Source organism: Platichthys flesus, chromosome 23 (genome assembly GCF_949316205.1).
Source record: "Platichthys flesus chromosome 23, fPlaFle2.1, whole genome shotgun sequence".
NCBI lineage: Eukaryota > Metazoa > Chordata > Actinopteri > Pleuronectiformes > Pleuronectidae > Platichthys > Platichthys flesus.
Window position 1 is genome coordinate 7,753,982 of NC_084967.1, and position 11,135 is coordinate 7,765,116.

At 41.6% G+C, this 11,135-nt stretch overlaps 1 protein-coding gene across 1 annotated transcript; it reads left to right on the top strand.

Moving 5' to 3' along the window:
- Positions 1-1,731: 1,731 nt before the first annotated feature.
- LOC133948618 (sodium- and chloride-dependent GABA transporter 2-like) lies at positions 1,732-10,586 on the top strand. Its single transcript, XM_062382472.1, has 15 exons — positions 1,732-1,838; positions 2,183-2,374; positions 3,431-3,565; positions 4,005-4,145; positions 4,240-4,321; positions 4,438-4,570; positions 4,751-4,885; positions 6,537-6,640; positions 7,196-7,320; positions 7,433-7,545; positions 7,654-7,791; positions 8,569-8,671; positions 8,756-8,856; positions 9,344-9,514; positions 9,634-10,586. Exons 1-15 carry the CDS (start codon positions 1,832-1,834, stop codon positions 9,781-9,783), a joined length of 1,830 nt encoding a protein of 609 aa, XP_062238456.1. The 5' UTR covers positions 1,732-1,831; the 3' UTR covers positions 9,784-10,586.
- The last annotated feature ends 549 nt before the right edge of the window (positions 10,587-11,135 follow it).

Consider the following 11,135-nt stretch of genomic DNA (forward strand, 5'->3'; position numbering starts at 1 on the left):
AGTAGTAAACGCACATGCATATCTATCAGTTCCCAAAATGTGCCTGATTTTGTAAATTTTTTTAAAAATGTAATGTTTTCTTCCCTGACCTGCACTGCATCTTTCCACCGAGTTTTGCGGAAATCCGTTACCTTGTTTTTGTTAATTATTGTTCACAAACAAACAAATGGACAGAGGTGAAATCATAACCTCATCGGTGAAGATTTAAAAAAGGCACGTTAGTATGTTGTCTGTCGGAAGACATGGAGAGAGATGTCCGAAACGAAACTTAAATTTTTTTGAGCTGTAATATCAGCCACCCATCAAATTCAAACGTTAAAAAAAATAATAGGCTATTTGTAGAATTATATACACTTATCCGACTTATTTATTGTTTGACCAATAGTGTCGACCCATATCAGCCTTTCACAGACTGAATTTTTACAATTAAACATGCAGAAAAAAAGGTGACTGTTTATTTTAGTAAAACTGTAAAACATCAGACCTCAGTAACATTTTCTCTGTCATGGTTTTGATGACGACATCTCAGGAACTTATTGCAAAAATTATGAATAAATATGTATCGTATTGGAAGATTTTCTTGTTCAGGCTCTTATATTAAATATATTTGTAGGTTCTATTTCTTGTAAATAATCTGAGTTGAACTCAGTCAGTAGTCGTGCTCAGGGACTCAGCTGTGACTCATAGTCATGTTAATGAAGAGGTTGATTGATTTTCAAGTTTTAAGTTTAAGCCTCACATTCCCTGTGTTACTCATTGGCTCCATTAGAGGAAGGATGTGGTTTCATGTTCTGGAGCTCTGCTATGAATACACGCAAGTTAAATGAAATGTGTTTTCTTTTAAGGTTTGCATCCAAACTGTTTTCAGTTGTCAATAGATTTGTCTTGTTTATAAACTCAGCATCCATTTATCGTGTGATTTATTTTTCCATGTTGAGTCTGATCAGAGCAATCACTTTGTCAAATTTAGAATCATGGATATATGCTGAAAATAGAGCGGAGGGGAGGTGTGTGTCGGGGGGGGGGGGCTGGGATGAGTGTGTGAGTGGGTGTGTACGTGTGTGTACTCACTCATCAATCAACTCCTAACTCAGCTGACTCAAATCCGGTGCAAACTGACCTCAACTGCTTCAGCCCTCCATTTGAGTGGCTCTGTCCCTGAAGATAGAGCTGGGAGGGGGGGGCCGGGGGATGGGGTGGTGGTGGGGGGGGGTGTGGCATCACATGGAACCACAAAACGAGCTGAGATAATAGATAATCGATTGCATAACTTCCGTTGTCAACCCCTCGACATTTAATGCAAATACATCCCTGCCCCCTGCTGCTTGTGGTGTTGTCTGAGGGGAAAGTGCGACTGTAGCAACACATGATGGAGATGAGTTTCTAATACACATCTGCAGTTTATCCTTCCACAGGGATGGAAGATTTGTCTCTTAAATTCCTTATAGAAATCAATAACGATGTCACTACAGGCCCTTGGCCTATTGGTGTTTCTTTACAGGAGGGAAATACATGAAATCTAAAATCTTAACCTTGCACGACGACCTTATCAATGTGTCTTCAGCAGAGTTCCGATGTCCCAATGTCGTCTGATGTGTTTCTTGTGCCGTGTCCCCTGATTAAAACCACCCAGTGATGGCCGATGATAGACTTTGCTCTTAAAGGGGCAGACCCAGGGAGGCAAGGTGGGGGCTTGGCCTAAGTTTGCCATTACAAACCCCCGCCCCTCTCTCCGCTTGTGTTAAATACTAAAACTTCAGCATTTTGGACAGATCAAATCTCCCGAGACTGCAGCTCCGGGCTGGAAACGAGAGTTCTGCTAGACCCAGCGATGAAGGGTGAGTGACGCATGTCAACAATATCTCATAGAAATAGATTTGGTTGTTTTGAGAGATTTTTCATTTATTTCGTAAAGTTGTATCACTCCGTTTGTTTGATTTAAGTCACAAGGATTTCATTGATCTTGCAGTAGCTCATCATGTACGCTAAGGTCAGGGTTTGTCTTCTTGCGATTGTTTTTTTCTACAAATTCCCTCATTAATGTCTTGCTTTGCATTTGCATATTAGTGGCCGCCTCTTCAGCTGCCATTGTTTGGTGCATGACTGAGAACAATCAGATCAGCCCTTATTCATGCAACATCCTGCTGAGACACTTCCCCCTCTTCTCCGTTTGAATCTGCAGGAGACGTGGCCAAAGCAGGCGTCCCCAATGGCACGAGCCAAGCCATTGACCTGGTGCCTCACTCCGAGGAGAAGATGGAGGAGCGAGGCCAGTGGAGCAACAAGCTGGAGTTCATCCTGTCGGTCGCAGGCTCCATCATCGGACTGGGCAACATGTGGCGGTTCCCCTACCTCTGCTACAAGAATGGAGGAGGTAAGACTGGAATGAAGGAACACAAGTACTCCATGAACCACAGTGCTTCTTCCTTTATTTTGGACGTGGCTGCGTGGCTGCTGAATCGGACGCCTTTGTCTCTCCCCCTCTCTCGATGGGGTGGCAGGGGTCAGAGGTCGGGGGTCGGGGCCGAACGGGGTCAGACAGCTGTTGTTGCTCCTTGCTCGCGGCAGCTGTCCCCGTGGAGAGGAGGAAATCTGAGCACAGCAAACATCCTCGGCCGCCCGACGGGACGTCAGCCCACAAGCTGAAAGAGAGACATGGGAGACAGGGATTCAGGCCCAAATATATTATACTATTAGAGAAAAGAGCCCTAATCACACAGTTTTTGTAGTGGAGCTGCTGAGTTTTGTACAGACTGCAGTCATTTCAATATGGTCAGGTTCAGAGCAGAGAAGAGGCTGTTGCAGTAATTAAGTGAGATAATAAATGCATGTTTATAGTTTGTATCTGTATTTATTTTAGGTTTGTTCAAACCAACTTATTCTGGTTGCAATCCTAGAACATTTAAAGGCCATCTCACAAAAAAGCAGCTGCATCATTTAAAGAGATAGAATACACAAGAAGGCATTAGGTCACAGGTTCAAACCATCTTAAATCAATCCACATCTTCCTAAGTTCAGCCTCTTCCTGCAGGCAGGTTGGTTTTATTTTTACACAGAGGTAGATTAAAAGTGTTGCACAGGGACGATAAAAAACAACACAGAGACTAAATGAAAAGAAAACAACTTTAAAAAGCCCATTTTAAAACAATTTTCAAGCAAAGTAAAAGATTAAAGAGCAAGATAAAAGACGTATAATCAGGATGAAGCTGTTTGATAATTTACAAATAAGTTGAAAGAGAGAAACAATAAAATTAAATAAATATATCTGTGTAGAACAATAAATTGAAAATAGAATAAAACCTGAAAGATACTCCCGGGGACTCATCATTAGCTTTTAGTGTGAATCCACATTTGTCGCGGTTCGAGTTAATGTTGAACTTCACGTTTCAGTCAGCTTGATCCCTGACTCCTTTGCTCTTTCTCCCCTCAGGTGCATTCCTCATCCCCTACATGATCTTCCTGTTCACCTGTGGCGTCCCCGTCTTCTTCCTGGAGACGGCTCTGGGCCAGTTCACCAGCCAGGGAGGCATCACCTGCTGGAGGAAGATCAGTCCCTTGTTTGAAGGTAAGAAGGACAAATGTGTCACCTTCAGTCGCACGTGTGTTAGTGAATGAGTCTCCTGGACACACACTCAGGGGCACAAGGGGTCAGGGTGCCCCTGTGCTGGACTGGGAAACTGTTAACAAGCACACTACCACACACAGATGGATAACGACTACAAAGAGACACAAAACTAATCACAGAGACACAAAAAATGGCAACAGAGACAACAAGCAACCGCAAAGAGAAACAAGACAACCGCAAAGAAACAACAAATGACCACAAAGAAATCAAAAAAGACACAAAACGACCACAAAATACTCTATACAACTTGGAACAGACAAGCAGTGTTGACAAAGAGATTAACAATGACTGTATCTTCTCAGTCTGGGGGGAGAAATATGGAACATTAAAATGATTTATGTTATGCTCTATACGTGAACTGTGAATGTGCTCCCTGCAGGACTGGGCTATGGCACCCAGGTGATAGTGACCCTGTTGAACTTCTACTACATCATCGTTCTGGCCTGGGGCATCTTCTACCTGTACTATTCCTTCTCCTGGGACCTGGCCTGGTCGTCCTGCAACAACACGTGGAACACAGGTAACACGTGTGTGCATCAGAACACGACACGGGATCCTCCCAATGTCTGTGACACGTTTAATAATACTTTTCTCCCTTTTTTTTCCCCTTTTAGAAAACTGTATGGAGTTCCAGAAGAGAAACGTGTCTTCCAACTCCTCATTAAACGCCACCTCTCCTGTATTGGAGTTCTGGGAGTGAGTTGTCACACTAACCTAACCTCTCCCTAACGATGTATTACTTATATAATAATAATAATAATAATAATAATAATAATAACAATAATAACAATGCATCTCTGTTGCCTCTGCAGGAGGAGAGCGCTGAGAATTTCCCCCGGCATCGACCAGATCGGCTCTCTAAACTGGGACCTGGCCCTGTGTTTGTTCATCGCCTGGATCATGTGCTACTTCTGCATCTGGAAGGGGGTGAAATCCACCGGAAAGGTGGGTGAGGGGTGACTCAGGGTCTTGACCCCGTTTGCATCTAACTGAGATGTACAAATAAATGTGTTATAACAGTTCCAGGAGGACATCTGGTATTTATTCTTCCTAGTTAGGATGTTTGTTGTTTCCATGTATAACGAGTGTCTGTGTGTGTCTCTGTGTGTGTGTGTCTGTGTGTAGGTTGTGTACTTCACTGCGACCTTCCCCTACCTGATGCTGATCGTGCTGCTGATCAGGGGGCTCACGCTGCCCGGTGCTGCGATCGGGATCAAGTTCTACCTTTACCCAGACCTGGGACGCCTGTCCGACCCACAGGTACCAAACGAGAAAATCTGTTGAATGTAAATATCTGGTTTGTGATTACTATTAAGTTAACTAGTGATGCGTCGCTTCTAAACCTGCCTGTTTGGAATGGGCTGTTCTCTTGTCTTGTTATGAATTATTCCTTAGTCATCAGTGAGTCCTCCTCAAACAGCTCTACAATGTTGTGTCACTGTTTATTGTTTCTGTGCGGGACTTTGTGTGCAAAGCTTTTTATAAACAGTCTAAGGTGCAGAGTGAAGTTAGAAAACTTAGCGTTCATCCCACCAGGTTTATCTGCAGTGAAGAATTCATAGTCAGTGCTTTTCATTGAATTAAACAGAATTTGCCTAATTACTGTTCATGTGTTTGGTTCAGATTTACTGAACTGTTCTGTTCTTACGCATTGCATGTTGGCTATTTCAGAAATGAATAAAAGACACACTCTTCAGAACCAAGTCTATGACTTCTAAAGTAAAAGCTCTGAGTTCAAAAGCTCAGAATAAAGCATTGCAGCAACAAAACAAACATTGTGCTCTTACTTTGAAGGCAAATTGCTAAAGAGGAAGGGATTATATGAATGTCTGGCGATAGGGGGAAATGAAAATAATCCATAATCTCTTTTGGCAATTTTGGCAATTTTGACTCAGTTGTAGACCACTGCTGTAGTTTACCCCAGAACGTAGAATACTACATATTCAACTCAGTCTGACTGTCTGCTGCCCCACCCCACTGACTGCTACAGAGCACTGGTCACCTGTTAATTCACATTTTATTCATATTGAACATATCACGTGTTCACATTGCACCAAAATCTGCACTACACTTCCTCAGGCAATTTACAATACACATGTGAAGTGTGCAGCCGACAAGATGAACGGAACATATGATGTATGCATCACATATACACACACAATTATAAGTTACTTACACCCAACCACAAAATCATGAAATCACGAGTGGAGGGGTTCTTGTGTGTTCTGGTCCCTGTGTGCGAGGGAGCACCAGGTGCAGGTCTCCCATGGTTCTCTGCTGGGGAGCCTAGTTTCTGCTGGGGCCACCTGTTCTTTATGAAAGAGGCAGAGACCACAGGGATCGAACACCGGGCCAGGACGCTGCTGGGACTGTAAACATGAAGCTCCACCAGGACTGAGCCGCACACAGTCAGCTAACCAGGCTCAGAGAGAGTTTTAACAGGGCTCTGTCAACGTCTCTCCATCAGATCCAAACATTTCATAATTTCTCCTTTTGTTAAATTCCTCTTTCATCTTATTCTGGGTCAGTCTTTTCCTAGTTTATCATAGGGGTCAAAATCATGGCTGATATGTAATTTGTTTATTCTCTATGATAAAACCTCTGTGTCCCTATTGAGCGCTCCATCATGCACTTTCTACATGTGTGGAAACCTGGTTTGTTAATAAGTGTTTAAGGCAGGAAGAGTTTCACCAGTTACTATGGTGCAGCAGCTGTCAATGAGTACATATGTGAAAACCTAGCATATTAATTCCTTTGGATTATATAAACACCGAGCAGCACGTTTGAGTCCACACATCAGCCTGAGTATATTAGTACTCTCATGTCGGATGTACACGTATGTAATACATCACATGACTTTGACGCAGCAGCTCAGCATCTTCTCACGTGTTACATGTCTCCCCTGTGTTAGGTGTGGATGGATGCCGGCACCCAGATCTTCTTCTCCTATGCCATCTGTTTGGGGTCGCTGACAGCTCTGGGCAGCTACAACAAATACAACAACAACTGCTACAAGTAAATACCCTCATTACAGGAGAAAAAAAAAAGAAATACTTCAAATCTGAAATTGACGCCATAACATAATTCTTCAGTTTTGGCTTTGGTTTTGACCAAGATGAGAACAGACAAACATTAAAATGAAATTCACTTGTTACAGCAGACGATAGTCAAAAAAGAGGTTGACAAGATAACAAGGGAAAGTACACAGTAGAATAAAAATAGGCAATAAAATACAATGTAAGAAATATAGAGATATTTACATAATATACATCTTTCCCATATAGACAGAATATTATGGGAAGTTGTGGAACAAAGCATTATTTTGCTCAGTATAGTATAGGTTGTATATTATGCAATATTGTATATATATACACACATATGTATAGAGAGAGATAGACTAATATTCATTAATAGGAAGTATAGTACAGTTTGCAATATAATATGAATATCAACATTATATTGTGTGTATATTTATACATACCTAATATCATCAAGTTCCCATTTGCACTATCTATAGATTACAGTATATGTGTTCTCCTCTTATATTAACCAATGAGCTGTGTTCTGTAGAGACTGCCTCGCGCTGTGCTTCCTGAACAGCGGCACCAGTTTTGTGGCGGGCTTTGCCATCTTCTCCATCCTGGGCTTCATGTCTTATGAACAGAACGTCCCGATCTCAGAAGTAGCCGAATCTGGTGAGACTTCTGTCAACGAAGGAACAGCTTCAACAGTCCTGATATTATCTTTAGGGTCATCATTTATTTTTGTGTCAGCTCTAGTTTTCAGTCAGTTTTCATCTCTCTGCAGGTCCTGGCCTTGCCTTCATAGCTTACCCCCGTGCTGTGTCCATGATGCCCTTCTCTCCTGTGTGGGCCGCACTCTTCTTCATCATGATTGTGTTTCTGGGGCTGGACAGCCAGGTAGACAACTGCGTGCTCATTCATATTCACAAATGATGTTTACCGAACTTTACATTTTTCTCTAATATCGTGGATTAGTGATCAATAACTGTGTTTACCCGTCGTCAGTTTGTGTGTGTGGAGAGCCTTGTGACTGCGATTGTGGACATGTACCCCACTGTGTTCCGCCGCAAGAACCGCAGGGAGCTCTTCCTCTTGGTCGTTGCTTTCATCTCCTTCCTCATGGGCCTCATCATGCTGACGGAGGTAGGTGGGGGGGGGTGTCACACTTTGGGACCACACACATACTCACACAGAAACACTCACACTCACAGATGCATGCAGAGACCAAGATCTGCAAGCATCAACTCAGGTTTCAACTGGAAATAACAGTATTGTCATAGTAAAGGTAATAATAACTTGCATATTCACTGTCTATAAAATATCATTTTAACCCCTAACTCATTATATTTGACCCAATTTAGTGACGTTATTTCCAAAACAGCATTTAGATCGTGTGAAACTAAAGCAAATGAAATATGCTACACACCCACATGGTTGGAAGCAGGTTGCTGATGCTCGAGGAGGAGAAGGCAGCAGATGGTTGTTTAGAGAGGATTATGTTAAAACAGATTCTCACCGAGTCCAACACGGTTGACATGATTTCACCTCTGCACAGCTGGAAACAAGAATTCTCTGCAGAGGTGTCAACAGGTCGCCATTGTGTAAGTACGAGTGAGAGGTTTTGGTCAACATGGTAAGTGTCCAACGTTGTTAAGCAGCCTGAGTCACGACTGAGGCAGAGATTAACCTATGAATGGTAAATTGACTGTATTTCTGCTTTGCCTCGCAGAATAACAGTTACGCAAAAGTTCAAGAGCCATAACTCATCACATATTCATATATATAATGGATTTCAGGTCGTTTTCTCTGTTTAATTCTCTCTTTTTCTCTCTCGCTCTCTCTCTCTCTCTCTCTCTCTCTCTCTCTCTCTCTCTCTCTCTCTCTCACTCTTTCTCTCTCTCTCTCTCTCTCTCTCTTCAGGGGGGCATGTACATCTTCCAGCTCTTTGACTACTATGCAGCCAGTGGGATGTGTCTGCTCTTCATGTCCATCTTTGAGACGGTCTGCATAGCATGGGTCTATGGTGAGTGGGACAATGGAGACATACTGAAGGATTCACAAGTATTTTCCAAAGATCGTGGGCATATTAAAATAAATGTTTTTGCAGGTGCCGATCGTTTCTATGACAACATTGAGGACATGATTGGGTACCGGCCAGGACCGTACATCAAGTTCTGTTGGAAGTTCCTCACCCCGGCCACGTGCATCGTGAGTATCAACAAACAGCAGCCGCTTTCCAAAAATAACAAAGGCCGACCACAACTCTCTTCTGGAACACACTTGAACTCAAGATGTTTTGTGTCTTGCACTCAGATCTCCTGCACTTCAGCTCTTCTCCTCGCTCTCACTCCTGCTCTTGTATTTCCCTTGTTGAGGAAACATTAACTTTACTCTAACACACACACGCAGCTTACACACCCAAAACAAGGGCAGCACCAACTTCATTCATCAACATTATACCTGGTTGGAGAATTTTGAGAGACTTGCTAAACAAAAAGAAGTTTAGGCTCAGAGGAAAGAAAATAGAAGGGCTGAGGGGACCTCATGCTGAAGTACAGAGTTATGATAATACAATCTTGTAAGCGTTACAAGATATGAGCTTGAAATGAATAAGTCCTGCTCTCAAACTGAAAGACATATGAAATGAGATGTTCATTCTTCAACAGTCATAGTATTTGTCCGCTTGTTTCTTCAGGGTACCTTTGCCTTCTCCATCATCAAATACACTCCTCTCAAGTACAACAACGAGTATGTGTACCCATGGTGGGGCTACGCCATCGGCTGGCTGCTGGCTATGTCCTCCATAATGTGCATCCCGCTCTGGATGGTGTACAAGATCAGCACGACTCAGGGGACATTCCGAGAGGTAACGTTAAATCCGTAAAGCACCATGACGACTTCTCAGTGAAAAGACCCTGAGTACTTATTAACTGTGAAATGGCTTCTCTTGTCTTACTCTCGCTGATTTCATCCATTTTTCTACAGCGCATTAAGGTGCTCATCACACCCTCTGATGACTTACCCAAAACCAAGAGGGAGCAGGAGAGGCTGCAGGCCATCTTCGCTCCCGAGGTGGACGCCACCACGGCTAAAAATGGCTACTTCCCCGTCTCAGACAAAGACACCAACGTATGAGACTCCACTGGGGATACGTGGAAAGAGACTCGTGGTTTTTTTGGTTCCATCAATCACTTGCTGCATCCTCCCTCCGCCCCTAAGATCAGTGCAGGGAAAGGTGTAACAAAGTGTCACATCATCTACTATAACTTGCGGAGGACTCAGGAGATAACAGGCCGACAGTGTTGGGCTTTGGCAGAGCCCGGCATTTCAGGGATAACAGTAATATGATAAAAGTCTGATACTGGAGATTAAAAAGTATCTTTTCACATATTGGATTATGTAGACGTTTGGGAAGGGACAAGGGCATTTTTTTCAGGGACAAAAGTAATTTGCTTTACTCAGAATGAAATCCATTAATATGCTGGCATGGATTGTTCGGCTCTGCATTTCATCGATAATGTAAATAGCACAATACAATGTAAGATGGAATTCATGAGCCATTAACATTTTGGTTTCACAGGTGCCACTAAAAGTTTTCTGCAAATGCATATGACAGTAAGAGTGCAGGTTACAACTGTTAAATGAAGTCTCCTTGTCTATCGGTAACATCACTTCATGGCTACTTGGTCATATTTGTATCATATATTGTATTATCATAACTGATTGTGGAGATTTTTTTTGTATTTACGAGAATTTAATTAAAATGTTATATTTTAAGTGAATAGACTGTGAAAATGTAGAATGCCAGTGAAAATTATATATATTACTCTTTTAGATGTGCAGTAGGTTGAGGATTAACATGGTACATACAGGGTAGTTTCATATTGTATAATATGAATCTTGTAAGTACATTTTTTAAATAAAGATGCTAATTTTCATGTTGTGTTGAACTATTGACCCATTGTTTCACTTTTTCACATTATTACATTTATTGATTCTCCCGTGTACCTGCCAACTCAAAAAAGATGTTGAAGACCAAATGATCACAGTCCTACAACCAATCAGGCTTCAGACTAAGTCCAGCCCGCCGACCTAATTAACGGAACTACCTCAACATATGGACACAAAAAAATATAAATGAATAAATGCAAAAAGATATAGAAATAAATCTGTAAATAAATATATGAATAAACAAAGTAAATAATTGTTGAAATAGAAGGTAGAATCAGAAATATATGAATAAATGTTGACATACAGGAATAAATGAGTAAATAGATAAATGATACAGCGTGTAATACAACATGTAAATAAATACATAATACATAAATAAATACATTTAGGAATAAATAAATACATGTAGAAACAAGGAAATAAATAGATAATGTTAAAATGAATAAATACATGAATATAAAACATTTATAAAGAATTCAATTAATAGACACTGTATCTATTTTCAGTCATGTGTGTATTTATTTATTTATTTATTT

Bases quoted from the DNA above. Each gene is read 5' to 3' on its own strand.
- LOC133948618 (XM_062382472.1), top strand. The intron at 6,641-7,195 runs GTAAATACCCTC...TGTGTTCTGTAG, and splicing joins TACAACAACAACTGCTACAA to AGACTGCCTCGCGCTGTGCT. The intron at 7,792-8,568 runs GTAGGTGGGGGG...CTCTCTCTTCAG, and splicing joins GCCTCATCATGCTGACGGAG to GGGGGCATGTACATCTTCCA.